This window comes from Oncorhynchus mykiss, chromosome 2 (genome assembly GCF_013265735.2).
Source record: "Oncorhynchus mykiss isolate Arlee chromosome 2, USDA_OmykA_1.1, whole genome shotgun sequence".
In the NCBI taxonomy this organism is placed as follows: Eukaryota; Metazoa; Chordata; class Actinopteri; order Salmoniformes; family Salmonidae; genus Oncorhynchus; species Oncorhynchus mykiss.
The window spans coordinates 58,148,265-58,162,966 of record NC_048566.1 but is presented as its reverse complement, the minus strand read 5'-3'; the positions used below and the strand labels follow the sequence as shown (position 1 = coordinate 58,162,966).

The 14,702-nt window shown below is 44.7% G+C and overlaps 1 protein-coding gene across 1 annotated transcript in view; it reads left to right on the top strand.

The window, feature by feature from the left end:
• The window catches only part of LOC110492612 (cadherin EGF LAG seven-pass G-type receptor 1), an 81,658-nt gene that overhangs the window by 37,678 nt on the left and 29,278 nt on the right, over positions 1-14,702 (top strand). Inside the window, exon 2 of the mRNA XM_036951766.1 lies at positions 12,102-12,773. Within this exon, the coding sequence (XP_036807661.1) occupies positions 12,102-12,773 (672 nt within the window). The remainder of the gene's footprint in view (positions 1-12,101; positions 12,774-14,702) is intronic.

The following is a 14,702-nucleotide window of genomic DNA, read 5'->3' as shown; positions in this document are numbered from 1 at the left end:
AGTTCTGAGCAGTCAGCAGTTCACACACCAAGTCAACTACTGGGAAGACAGGCAGCACTTAAAGTAGATGGCCCTAGCTAGCAACAAAAAAACAGTACTAGACAACAACAGATAAAGACACAAATTATACGCATCACTCCTGGAGATATCAGGAGTCCTCTAGCTTCCCAGTGCTCTTTGTGCGATGACGCAAAATCTCTTGCTCCAAGCAGCAAGAGATTATTTGGGTCAGCCACCAGAAATGCTGTTGCTAATGGCTTTTTGGGGGGAGGTAAAGCATCTAGTATGCTGTGCTACTGATCCAGTGGACATCGTCTTTCCTCAAAAAGAGAGATTGACCGCAATGGGAGACACCTGGATGTGTGGAACATTGACAATGTTATGATGGGGAGTGAATAGATATCGTTTGATTATCTCCAATCAAGATGCAGAAGGGTCCAATGCAGAGACAATCTATTAAGCTGAAAGAGGTCTTTGATTTGTCACCGTATTATTTATATCAACCGTCTTGCCTGCATGACAGACCACAGCTAAAAGCTACGTGACGTAGCTAGCCTCAAGTCTCCCAAGAGTAATTCAATATTGTAGTTAGCCCCTCTGTGCAATAGCTTGTTGTTTTGGTGTAACAGTGCCCTGCCTGGCTATAACAGTGGCCCTATTCTTCCTTTCATCGCTAAAAGATGGCACGGACACTTAGGACCGCTTCCCGTATGCCTAAATGCAATGCCTAAGCCTGTGAAGGGGAGTAATGGAGTTGAGTGTCTCTTAATTTGGTTTTTAGACCCTGATGAAAAACGTACCAAATGATCAGGTTGTTGTATTTGAAAAATATTGAACTGTCACTGGCTGTTGTAAAGACAGGCTTGATGACAAAAAAGCAAATAGGATGTCAAATACATCCAAAAATCCCTGTACCATTGAAGATGAATTGATTTGTGTTGGTGAATCAAATTCTGTTGTGTCTGATGTTTGTCATTGGAAGCAGAGTCACCTTCTTCCAAAGGACATTTCTGTGTGCTAAATTCCATGTTCGCAAGGAGTAACCCTATTTGTAAGGAGGGAGGATGTCTTGTCAGAGAAGAGCTAATGGCAGTGTTCCCCTTGCCTGTGGAACTCTCTCGGGTCACTCCCCATTCCATAGCGCATAGTAGTCTCTCAATCCCACACACATATCACCTTGACCATGGGAGTATGATGACACACAATCTGTTTTAATCCTAGCTTGGGAAATGAAGATGTCGGGCATCAATTGATCAATGTATTTCTTTATTAGCTTAACCTCCAAGACACTTGATTCTTAAAAGTCTAAGCAGTTGGGTATCAAACAAAATATTGAATTTGGCCTTTACTACTATAGCCCAGAGATACACATTGAATGTGCAAAGCTGTCATCAAGACAAAGGGTGGCTACTTTGAAGAATCTCAAATATATTTTGATTTGTTTAACACTTTATTTGGTACCTACATGATTCCATACGCTGGGCCAATTGTGCGCAGCCCTATGGGACTCCCAATCAAGGCCAGTTGTCATACAGCCTGGATTCAAACCAGGGTGTCTGTAGTGACTCCTCTAGCACTGAGATGCAGTGTCTTAGACTGCTGCGCCACTCGGGAGCTGTATATCTATTTTATTTTAATTTTTTTACACATACAGTATTTAACCCCTTCTGTGTCTAGGCACAAAACTACCTTCATCCTTCCATTAATTATTTGAAGCCGGTAGCGGTTACCTTCAGATGACACCTCCCGTGACACTTGTGGGGAGAGCACTATTATGTTCGTGAGAATCTCCCCTTTCCACAGTGGGTTTACATTTATTTACCTTTATTTAACTAGGCAAGTCCGTGAAGAACAAGTTCTTATTTACAATGACGGCCTACTCCGGCCAAACCCGAACAGCGCTGGGCTAATTGTGCGCTGCCCTATGGGACTCCCATGTGATACAGCCTGGATACGAACCAGGGTGTCTGTAGTGCCGCCTCTAGCACTGAGATCCAGTGCCTTTAGACCGCTGAACCAGAGTGTCTGTAGTGCCGCCTCTAGCACTGAGATCCAGTGCCTTTAGACCGCTGAACCAGGGTGTCTGTAGTGCCGCCTCTAGCACTGAGATCCAGTGCCTTTAGACCGCTGAACCAGGGTGTCTGTAGTGCCGCCTCTAGCACTGAGATCCAGTGCCTTTAGACCGCTGAACCAGGGTGTCTGTAGTTCCGCCTCTAGCACTGAGATCCAGTGCCTTTAGACAGCTGAACCAGGGTGTCTGTAGTGCCGCCTCTAGCACTGAGATCCAGTGCCTTTAGACAGCTGAACCAGGGTGTCTGTAGTGCCGCCTCTAGCACTGAGATCCAGTGCCTTTAGACCGCTGAACCAGGGTGTCTGTAGTTCCGCCTCTAGCACTGAGATCCAGTGCCTTTAGACAGCTGAACCAGGGTGTCTGTAGTTCCGCCTCTAGCACTGAGATCCAGTGCCTTTAGACAGCTGAACCAGGGTGTCTGTAGTGCCGCCTCTAGCACTGAGATCCAGTGCCTTTAGACCGCTGAACCAGGGTGTCTGTAGTGCCGCCTCTAGCACTGAGATCCAGTGCCTTTAGACCGCTGAACCAGGGTGTCTGTAGTGCCGCCTCTAGCACTGAGATCCAGTGCCTTTAGACCGCTGAACCAGGGTGTCTGTAGTGCCGCCTCTAGCACTGAGATCCAGTGCCTTTAGACCGCTGCGCCACTCGGGAGCAAATTGACGGATTTTGATGGGGATTTTTTTATTGTGTTACTTAGATTGACGCACCGGTGCATCAATCGACTATAGGGGGTTAATTACGGCATTTGATATCTACCAATTAGCTTTTTCAGCGTATTATTTGAGAGAATGGTCTTGTTATCGAGGAGATTACGTGCTGATACTCTCATGCCAAGGCAAACAGGACACCCTGGTGTGTGTCTGTCGAGCACTGATATGCCTGTCGCTAGAGTTGGCAAACACAGCCATAGAGGTGCTCTTTCTGATCGGCTGCCAAGCAGAGCCGCTCTCAGAATTCATGACTTGGATTTATTGTGTCAGGCTGAGATTTAAATGCACTATTTGCTACCAAAACGCAGCCTGTGTAAACGTTTAATTCTAGAGCCTGCACCACTGCTTCCCACTAATTAGTTCTCGCAGACCAGACTATTCAGTTTAACTTAAATAATCTTGAACTATAATCACAACAGAGGTTTGAAGGCACTGTGTGTGACTGAAGACAAATAGGGTGGTACACAACCAACAACTTGCTAATGGCAAGAAAGGGGCTGCATTCCAAACACGTGAAAGACACCCTCTCCCCTCAGCCCTCAAATTAAGCGGACACTTGGGCGAGGGAAGAATGATTGAATTTTAAATGGACCGCCCTTGCCCGCAATTTTGCCACTCGTTCGTCCCACGGTTATGTCAGTCAATTATGATTGCATTTCATATCTTGGCTAGAAGACAATGCATCCGCAGACATTAAATGCTAGCCGTCCGGCGCTATCAGGTATATACAAAAATGACAATATATAAGTGTGATGTCAGGGAAAGTTGTATGCGCAAGCTAATGTTTCCAAAAGATAAACAAACAAAAACATCATTACTTTTACAATTAGGTTGATGCTGTCGTGTGCAGTAGTAGCACCATTTCTAACTGATTTACATTCGATTTTACTTACACTTGTATGTTGACTCCATATTGATGTTGGTTTTGAGTTTTGGCTGAATTTTCTTTGCGGATGTACAGTCATCTTGAATTGAATTACGGGGCGTTTCAGGCCCCAGAGTGAACAGAATTGCAAGCTCGATCACAAATGAGTGCTGAGGGGCTTACGTTGACAACTTCCCTTGCTTGGCTAATTGTTTGGACCGACGGCAAAGATGGCTTCGGGGATTCCCCCAAGGGCATAAGGCGAGAGTAAGTGGAAGAGGGTGTGTCTTTTATATGTTTGGAACACAGCCACTGTACATTTGGTAAGTAGTCTGCACCCTGTTCCCTGCTTTAGCATTTATTTGTGGTTAGGTGGGGTAGGAACAACAATTGATTTGGACTGAGGAAGCGTTTCCCAGATGTGAGATCCTTAATGTACACAGACACATTCATTGTAATTATGTGGTGCATATCAAGGCCATAAGCACTAGAAATCTCTCTTTTGTCTACAATCCTTTCTGTGCGTCTTGGCATCCTGCTGTCTTTGTATAACCAGCTGCTACTTGAGACCTTTCTCGCTCTTTGTGTGTGTGTGTGTGTGTGTGTGTGTGTGTGTGTGTGTGTGTGTGTGTGTGTGTGTGTGTGTGTGTGTGTGTGTGTGTGTGTGTGTGTGTGTGTACATATTTTATACGTGCATGTATGTGCATATCAATTATGTGTGAATATATTAATGAGAAAGTGTGTGTGCGTGAGGAGGAGTGGGAGACCGTTGTGTCTTCCCCTGTGTGTCTGGCTGAGTTGACAGTATGTGAGAGGACAGTGTAACAGAGTGTAAACCTTGTCCTCTTTGTTTGGTAATTATAACACACTGCATTCACATGATAGAGGGGCCAAACGGGTAGAGCCATCAGGGGAGAGAGAGAAGAGCATACCAAACAAAGGAAAGAATTGTCTTGACCCTCTTCAACCCACTGGTTTGAGGAATAGTCCTTTATCTCTTAACAATAGGACTATGGTATATCTAGACATACCATCTGTCTGTCAGATACTCTGACAAAGAACACTACACCGTGTCATTTATTCATGCACTGTATTGTTCAAGTGCCACAGCAGTGGACTTGACAGTGCTTCCACCTACTTTGCTATATCCTAAATCCCCAAAACTCTCTGTATTAGAGTGAGACAGTGCTTTCAGTATTAAGCGGCAGTCGAACACTGTTTGTCAGGATATTGCATCTAATTAGCATAATACAAGATGGCCTCGGGACAAGTCTCTGAATGTCCTTGAGTGGCCCAGGCAGAGCGCGGACTCGAACCCGATCGAACGTCTCTGGAGAGACCTGAAAATAGCTGTGCTTCGACGCTCCCCATCCAACCTGACAGAGCTTGAGAGGATCTGCAGAGAAGAATGGGAGGAACTCCCCAAATACAGGTGTGCCAAGCTCGTAGCATCATACCCAAGAAGACTCTTGGCTGTAATTGCTGCCAAAGGTGCTTCAACAAAGCACTGAGTGAAGGGTCTGAATACTTATGTAAATGTATATATTTTTTAAACCTGTTTTTGCTTTGTCATTATGGGGTATTGTGTGTAGATTGATGAGGGGGGGAAAACTATGTAATACCTTTTAGAAAATAAAGCTGTAACGTAACAAAATGTGGAAAAAGTCAAAGGGTCTGAATACTTCCCGAAGGTACTGTATATGGAGACTGTTTAGTGCCAAAAATAAGAGGACAGACAAGTCAGAACAAACTTCCTTTTGTAGAACCCCCCCCTCGGCTTAGACAGAGTTTAGACTCTTATGGGGTTTTATGGAGAAAACACTGTCTGCTCCAATGTTCACACATTCCCTGGTGTTTAACCTTTGATTAGGGCACTGGATTATCAGGCTTCACAAATGTTCCATTACGCAACAAGTTTAACTGAACCTCAGTTTTATGTTGATGGGGAATTGGTCACAGTCGGTAGGAATCTCATTATGTAAGCTAGTAATATTTTTTTCCATAGCTAAAGATACAGGAGCTTCTGCGCATGTGCAAGATTTTTATTTTACGTAGCTGCTTCCAACTCCGCAATTGCTTCCCCCTCCTTCCATATTTGTATACATAGCTGAGCTCACTCCGCTGCCAATGTAGCTGCTGCTCGGTGCTCCTCTGCCGCTTCCCCCTCCTTCCATATTTGTATACATAGCTGAGTTCACTCCGCTGCCAATGTAGCTGCTGCTCGGTGCTCCTCTGCCGCTTCCCCCTCCTTCCATATTTGTATACATAGCTGAGCTCACTCCGCTGCCAATGTAGCTGCTGCTTGGTGCTCCTCTGCCGCTTCCCCCTCCTTCCATATTTGTATACTTAGCTGAGCTCACTCCGCTGCCAATGTAGCTGCTGCTCAGTGCTCCTCTGCCTCTTCCCCCTACTTGATCAGCGATGAACGCCTTTGTCAGGTGTAGTGTACAAGCTTCATGTTGTACACAAAAGACATGGTCGACATGTTCAAATTATTGCAGAAGAGTAGGCTGTTACGCATAAGCACAATTTTGTGTTCTTTTTTTCAGGGGATGCGAAGCAAAGCAAACTTGCCCATTGTCAGACTCTGGTTACCAGTCCAGATTTGAGTCCTGCACGAGCATGAATTTTAAACCCGAGCCCTACCCATGACCTCGAAGTTCAGGCCCTACCAAATGTATGTCCCGGCACTGCTAGAAACCCGAAATCAGAAATAAATGAAGAGATAAAGTAAACTATTAGCTTCTCCACTGTCTGTCACTCTCTCCCTGCTCTCCGCTCGGTCTGCATGCAATCTGCAAATGGCAGCTCTGGGTCTGTGAGTATCCATAGCAACAGCTCCGCTTGGGCGACTTTGCTCAATGACAAGACATGAGAGAGCAGTTAGCTGTTAGCTACTTTTTGTCACTCTAAACTCAATGAACATTATTATTTTCTGTGAAATAATCTCTCCTGTCTTGTACTTGACGAGGTTGAAGCACTTCTGATACCATGTTGTAATCTTAATCAGATAATGACTGTACTGTGCAGCAAAGAACGGGCAAATGGCACAACTTCAAAATGTTAGTGATCAATTTAGTGATACCCAAGCCCCACCCGTACCCTAGTTATTGATGAAAAAACATGCCCTACCCAGCCCTAGCCCCATGCATAATGTCGGGGCCCGTTGGGCTCGGGTCGAGTAGCAGAGCTCTAGTCCAGATAAACGCTCAACACCCTAGACGTTCGGCTTCCCAGAGGTGGAACAGCTAGGTAGCATACTCGTGCAGTACTTGCATGATCATTAAGAAGCAAAATAGCAGTTGAGGGGCCTGTATGTTGTTGAAACGCAGATTGTCTTCCGCCCCAATGCAAAACGTGAGTGGGGAGTTAGTATGCAACTATTTAGGCAGCATGTCAAACCAACTCAAGACACAGACACGCAGTCTAATTAGCAATTGAATTAAATGTCTTCATCATCATTGCAAACATTGGCTAAGCAGGAGGCAGACAGGCAAAGTAGTGGTGTTCTTTTTTCAGGAACTGTAGCTAGTGGCTACGATATGGCAGCAACCATAAAGATTAGCCTACATCATCACACAAAATGCAGATTGTTCTAATACAACGCATCCTGCTTGCGCAACTGCAAAATCCAATTACAACAGACAGAGAAGTTTGTGAGGAGAAATATGAGGCTGAGACATAGGCTACCTTATCATTGTTCAGAAGAGGGTGAGTAAAAAGAGAAACATGAAGGAAGGGGGAGTGTGAGCAGCAGCTACATAGAAAAAAAGTGTGCGTAAAATAACACATGCACAGGATGTGATACAGATGGGAAGAATGGCGCTGGAGGGGATGGCTGCTGTTTTGCGGGCTCCTAACCAATTGTGCTATTTTGTGTGTTTTTTCACATTGTTTGTAACTCATTTTGTACGTAATGTTTATGCTACCGTCTCTTATGACCGACAAGAGCTTCTGGATATCAGAACAGCGTTTACTCACCTCAAACTAGACAAAGATTTTTCTTTAATGAGTCGGGCGCAAAGGATATAATGTTGCTTCCAGACTAGGCCCAAATCTCTGTCATTCACATGAAGAAAATAAGAAAATACAGGCGACAGAGATCAGGGTGCCTTGTGAGACTTCGTCGGTGAGTGGGTAACCACCTCTACCATCCGCTCTATTAGCCAACGTCTAATCACTGGAGAATAAACTGGATGAGCTCCGTTCGAGGCTATCCAACAAAATGGGACATTAAAAACTGTAATATCTTATGTTTCACCGAGTCATAGCTCATGGATAATATACAGTTGGGTTTTCCATCCATCGACAGGACAGAACAGCTACGTCTGGTAAGACGAGGGGTAGGGGGTGGTGTCTTTTTGGTGCGTGATGTCTAATATTAAGGTAGTCTCTAGGTACAGTGCCTTGCAAAAGTATTCACCCCCCTTGGCGTTTTTTCCTATTTTGTTGCATTACAACCTGTAATTGAAATATATCTTTCGTCTTCATGTAATGGACATACACAAAATAGTCCAAATTGGTGAAGTGAAATGAAAAATAAATAAAAAACAGAAAAGTGGTGCGTGCATATGTATTCACCCCATTTGCTCTGAAGTCCCTATATAAGATCTGGTGCAACCAATTACCTTCAGAAGTCACATAATGAGTTAAATAAAGTCCACCTGTGTGCAATCTAAGTGTCACATGATCTCAGTAGATATATATATATATATATATATATATATATATATATATATATATATATATATATATATATATATATATATATATATATACCTTTTCTGAAAGGCCCCAGAGTCTGCAACACCATTAAGAAAGTGGCACCACCAAGCAAGCGGCACCATGAAGACCAAGGAGCTCTCCAAACAGGTCAGGGACAAAGTTGTGGAGAAGTACAGATCAGGGTCGGGTTCTAAAAAAATATCAGAAACTTTGAACATCCCACGGAGCCATTAAATCCATTATTCAAAAATGGAAAAAATATGTCACTACAACAAACCTGCCAAGAGAGGGCCGCCCACCAAATCTCATGGACCAGGCAAGGAGGGCATTAATCAGAGAGGCAACAAAGAGACCAAAGATAAGAAAACACGTTTGGTGTTCGCCAAAAGACATGTGGGAGACTCCCCAAACATATGGAAGAAGGTACTTTGGTCAGATGAGACTAAAATTGAGCTTTTTGGTCATCAAGGAAAATGCTATGTCTGGCGCAAACTCAACATATCCCATCACCCTGAGAACACCACCCCCACAATGAAGCATGGTGGTGGCAGCATCATGCTGTGGGGATGTTTTTCATCAGCTGGGACTCAAAACTGGTCAGAATTGAAGAAATGATGGATGGCAGTAAATACAAGGAAATCCTTGAGGGAAACCTTTTTCAGTCTTCCAGAGATTTGAGACTGGGATGGAGGTTCAGCTTCCAGCAGGACAATGACACTAAGAATACTGCTAAAGCAACACTTGAGTGGTTTAAGGGGAAACATTTAAATGTCTTGGAATGGCCTTGTCAAAGTCCAGACCTCAATCCAATTGAGAATATGTGGTATGACTTAAAGATTAATGTACACCAACTTGAAAGAGCTGAAGCAGTTTTGCCTTGAAGAATTGGCAAAAATCCCAGTGGCTAGATGTGCCAAGCTTATAGAGACATACCCCAAAATACTTTTTGTAATTGCCGATAAAGGTGGCTCGACAAAGTATTGATTTTGGGGTGTGAGTAGTTATGCACGCTCAAGTTTTCTGTTTTTTTTGTCTTATTTCTTGTTCTTCTTCACAATAAAAACTATATTCAAAGTGGTAGGCATGTTATGTAAACCAAATGATACAAACCCCCCCAAAAAAATGTAATTCCAGGTTGTATGGCAGCAAAATAGGAAAAACTAAAGCAGGAAGTACCAGTGACTCGCTCAATAAGAAAGTGGTCAGATGACGCGGATGCTACGCTACAGGACTGTATACTTCCTCAGTTACCGGCTTCATCAGTAAGTGCATTGATTACATTGTCCCCACAGTGACCGTATGTTCATATCCCAACCAGAAGCCATGGATTACAGGCAACATCCGCTCTGAGCTAAAGGCTATAGCTGCAGCTTTCAAGGAGGAGGACACGAATCCGGAGGCTTATAAGAAATCCAGCTATGCCCTCAGACAAACTGTCAAACAGGCAAAGCGTCAATACAGGACTAAGATTGAATCCTACTACACTGGCTCTGACACTCGTCGGATGTGTTAGACCTTGCAAACTATTACGGACTACAAAGGGAAACCCAGCCGCGAGCTTCCCAGTGACAGGAGCCTACCAGATGGGTTAAATGCCTTTTATGCTTGTGTGATAACACTCTCCGTAGCCGATGTGAGCCAGATCTTTAAACAGGTCAACATTCACAGGGCCGCAGGGACAGACGGATTAGCAGGACGTGTAATCAGAGCATGCGCAGACCAACTGGTAAGTGTCTTCAATTACATTTTCAACCTCTCCCTGACCAAGTCTGTAAATCAAACATGTTTCAGGCAGACCACCATAGTCCATGTGCCCAATAAAGTGAAGGTAACCTGCCTAAATGACTACCACCCAGTAGCACTCATGTCGGTAGCCACGAAGTGCTTTGAAAGGCTGGTCGTGTATCACATCAACACAATCATCTCGGAAACACAGATAATGCGATCTCAGTGGCACTCCACACTGCCCTTCCTCACCTGGACAAAAGTAAGACCTATGTGAGAATGCAGTTAATTGACTACAGCTCAGTGTTTAACACCATAGTGCCCACAAAGCTCATCACTAAGCTAAAGACCTGGGACTGAACACTTCCCTCTGCAACTGGATCCTGCACTTCCTGACGGGACGCTCCCAGGTGTTAAGGGTAGACAATAACACACTGATCTCCAACATGGGGGCCCCTCAGGGGTGAATGCTTAGTCCCCTCCTGTTCTCACCAACGACTGCGTGGCCAAGCATGAAACCAACACCATCATTAAGTTTAGTGACGACACAAAGGTGGTAGGCCTGATCACCGACAATGATGAGACAGCCTAAAGGGAGGAGGTCGGAGACCTGGCAGTGTGGTGCCAGGATAACAACCTCTCCCTCAACGTGAGCAAGACAAAGGAGATGATCGTGGACTACAGGAAAAGGAGGGCCGAACACGACCCAATTCACATCGACGGGGCTGTAGTGGAGCGGGTCGAGAGTTTCAGGTTCCTTGGTGTACACATCACCAACCAACAAACGATCATAGTACAAACACACCAAGGCAGTCGTGAAGAGGGTACAACAATGCTTTTTCCCCCTCAGGAGACTGAAAAGATTTGGCATGGGTCTCCAAATCCTCAAAAAGTTATACAACTGCACCATCAAGAGCATCACCTGGTATGGCAACTGCTCTGCATCTGACCGTAAGGTGCTACAGCGGGTAGTGTGTACAGCCCAGTACATCGCTGTGGCTAAGCTTCCTGACATCCGGGACCAATATACTAGGCGGTGTCAGAGGAAGGCCCCAGAAATTGTCAAGGAGTCCAGTCACCGTCATAGACTGTTGTCTCTGCTACCACACAGGAAGCGGTACCATCGCGCCAAGTCTAGCTCCAAAAGGCTCCTTAACAGCTTCTACACCCAAGCCATAAGACTGCTAAATAATAATAAATAATGAATCAAATGTCTACCCGGACAATTTTCATTGACACCCCCCCCACCCCCTTTTGATTTTACACTGCTACAACTCTCTGTTTATTATCTATGCATAGTCACTTTACCCCTACCTACATGTACATATTACCTCGACTAACCTGTACCGCCGCACATTGACTTGGTACCGGTACCCCGTGTATATAGCCTCATTATTGTTATTTTATTGTGTTACTTTTTTACTTACATTTTTTTTACTCTGGTTTATTTAGTAAACATTTTCTTATCTCTATTTTTTTACTGCATTGTTGGTTAAGGGCTTGTAAGTAAGCATTTCACGGTAAGGTTGTATTCGGCGTATGTGACAAATTTAATTTAATTTGGTTTGACCCTTAGCTTTGAGAAAGAGGTTTCCGGAGGGGCGGGCGGGGCGGGCGGGGGTGAAAACTCCGTATTCGCTGCCACAGCCTTACTTTCAAGTGGAAGAAACCAGCAGAAGTTAAAAGCAGTGCTTTGTTTCTAATTAGGTTAACGGGGTGTGTTTTTAGAGGTTAGAGCATTGGGCCAATAACTGAAAGGTTAGTGGATCGAATCCCTCGAAGACGTGGATGTCTATTAAGGCATCTCCCCGCACCTCTCTGATGCAGAGGGGTTGGATTAAATGCGGAAGACACATTTCAGTTGAAGGCATTCAGTTGGACAACTGACTAGATGTCCCCCTTTCCCTTTCCCTTTAAAATGTTGACTGACATGACCTTTGTGTCTAATGCATCTTGCAAGTGTTATTCTATTACCCTGGTTAACCCTGTTTGTCTCTGATTCCAGACGGTGTCCATCGCGTCATGGCCCTCTGCACCCTGCGTGTCACCATCATCACAGATGAGATGCTGACCAACAGCATCACAGTGCGCCTGGAGAACATGTCCCAGGAGCGCTTCCTGTCCCCGCTCCTCTCCCACTTCATGGAGGGCGTGGCGGCCGTCCTATCCACCAGCCGCACCGGTGTCTTCGTCTTCAACATCCAGAACGACACGCACGTCCAGGGGAGCATCCTCAACGTCACCTTCTCTGCCCTGCGCCCTTCTGGGGGAAACGAACTTGGGGGGTCCGGGGGCACCATCCCCACTGGAAGATTTTTCCCCTCAGATGCGCTGCAGGAGCAGATTTACCTGAACCGGACTCTGCTCACCCTGGTGTCCAGCCAGCGTGTGCTGCCCTTCGACGATAACATCTGCCTCCGTGAGCCCTGTGAGAACTACATGAAGTGTGTGTCAGTGCTGAGGTTCGACAGCTCGGCACCTTTCGTGTCCTCGGATACGGTGCTGTTCAGGCCAATCGAACCGGTGACGGGGCTGCGTTGCCGATGCCCAGCAGGCTTCACTGGGGACTACTGTGAGACGGAGATTGACCTGTGCTACTCAGGGCCCTGCCAGAACAACGGCAAGTGCCGGAGCAGGGAAGGCGGGTACACTTGCGAGTGTCCAGAGGACTTCACAGGTGAGTGTTATTATATACTTTTTGGTATCTTATTTGACTCTTTCTTTCACGCCATTCTCAATCTTCTATTTTTTACTCTTTCTTCAACTTTTTTCTTTCTCCATGTCATTAGTACTTACAGTTGAAGTCGGAGGTTTACATACACCTTAGCCAAATACATTTAAACTCAGTTTTTCACAATTTCTGATATTTAACCGAAGTAAAAATTCCCTGTCTTAGGTCAGTTAGGATCACCACTTTATTTTAAGAATGTGAAATGTCAGAATAATAGTAGAGAGAATGATTTCTTTCAGATTTGATTTATTTCATCACATTCCCAGTGGGTCAGAAGTTTACATACACTCAATTAGTATTTGGTAGCATTGCCTTTAAATTGTTTAATTTGGGTCAAACATTTCAGGTAGCCTTCCACAAGCTTCCCAAAATAAGTTGGGTGAATTTTGGCCCATTCCTCCTGACAGAGCTGGTGTAACTGAGTCCAGTTTGTAGGCCTCCTTGCACGCACACACTTTTTCAGTTCTGCCCACAAATTTTCTATGGGATTGAGGTCGGGGCTTTGTAATGGCCACTCCAATACCGTGACTTTGTTGTCCTTAAGCCTTAAGCAAAATTGCCACAACTTTGGAAGTATGCTTGGGGTCATTGTCCATTTAGAAGACCCATTTGCGACCAAGCTTTAACTTCTTGACTGATGTCTTGAGATGTTGCTTCAATATATCCGCATAATTCTCCTACCTCATGATGCCATCTATTTTGTGAAGTGCACCAGTCTCCCCTGCAGCACCCGCACAAAATGATGCTGCCACCCCTGTGCTTCACGGTTGGGATGGTGTTCTTTGGCTTGCAAGCCTCCCCCTTTTTCCTCCAAACATAACGATGGTCATTATGGCCCAACAGTTCTATTTTTGTTTCATCAGACCAGAGGACATTTCTCCAAAAAGTATGATCTTTGTCCCCATGTGCAGTTGCAAACCGTAGTCTGGCTTTTTTATGGCGGTTTTGGAGCAATGGCTTCTTCCTTATTGAGCGGCCTTTCAGGATAGGTCGATATAGGACTCGTTTTACAGTGGATATAGATACTTTTTTACCTGTTTCCTCCAGCATCTTCACATGGTCCTTTGCTGTTGTTCTGGGATTGATTTGCACTTTTTGCAACAAGATACTTTCATCTCTAGGGGACAGAACGCGTCTCCTTCCTGAACGGTATGACAGCTGCATGGTCCCATGGTGTTTATACTTGCATACTATTGTTTGTACAGATGAACGTGGTACCTTCAGGCATTTTGAAATTGCTCCCAAGGATGAGCCAGACTTGTGGATGTCAAGCAAAGAGGCACTGAGTTTGAAGGTAGACCTTGAATTACATCCACAGGTACACCTCCAATTGACTCAAATGATGTCAATTAGCCTATCAGAAGCTTCTAAAACAATGACATCATTTTCTGGAATTTTCCAAGCTGTTTAAAGGCACAGTCAACTTAGTGTATGTAAATTTCTGACCCACTGGAATTGCGATACAGTGAATTATACGTGAAATAATCTGTCTGTAAACAATTGTTGGAAACATTCTTGTGTCCAACTTGATAAAACCATAGTTTGTTAACAAGAAATTTGTGGAGTGGTTGAAAAACGAGTTTTAATGACTCCAACCTAAGTGTATGTAAACCTCCGACTTCAACTGTATATTATATTTGAGATTCTTCAAAGTAGCCACCCTTTGCCTTGATGAAAGCGTTGCATTCTCTTGGCATTCTCTCAACCAGCTTCCTGAGATAGAAATATGCCTACCCCCATCAGTACCTTTCATCTGCTTTCACAGACCCTATAGGGCTAAATGTTCCCACTATATTAAAGACATGGCCCACAGCCAAAACCCTGATTCTGCAGAGAGACTATTACTTGTTAATCAAACTCTAGCCGTCTATGCTT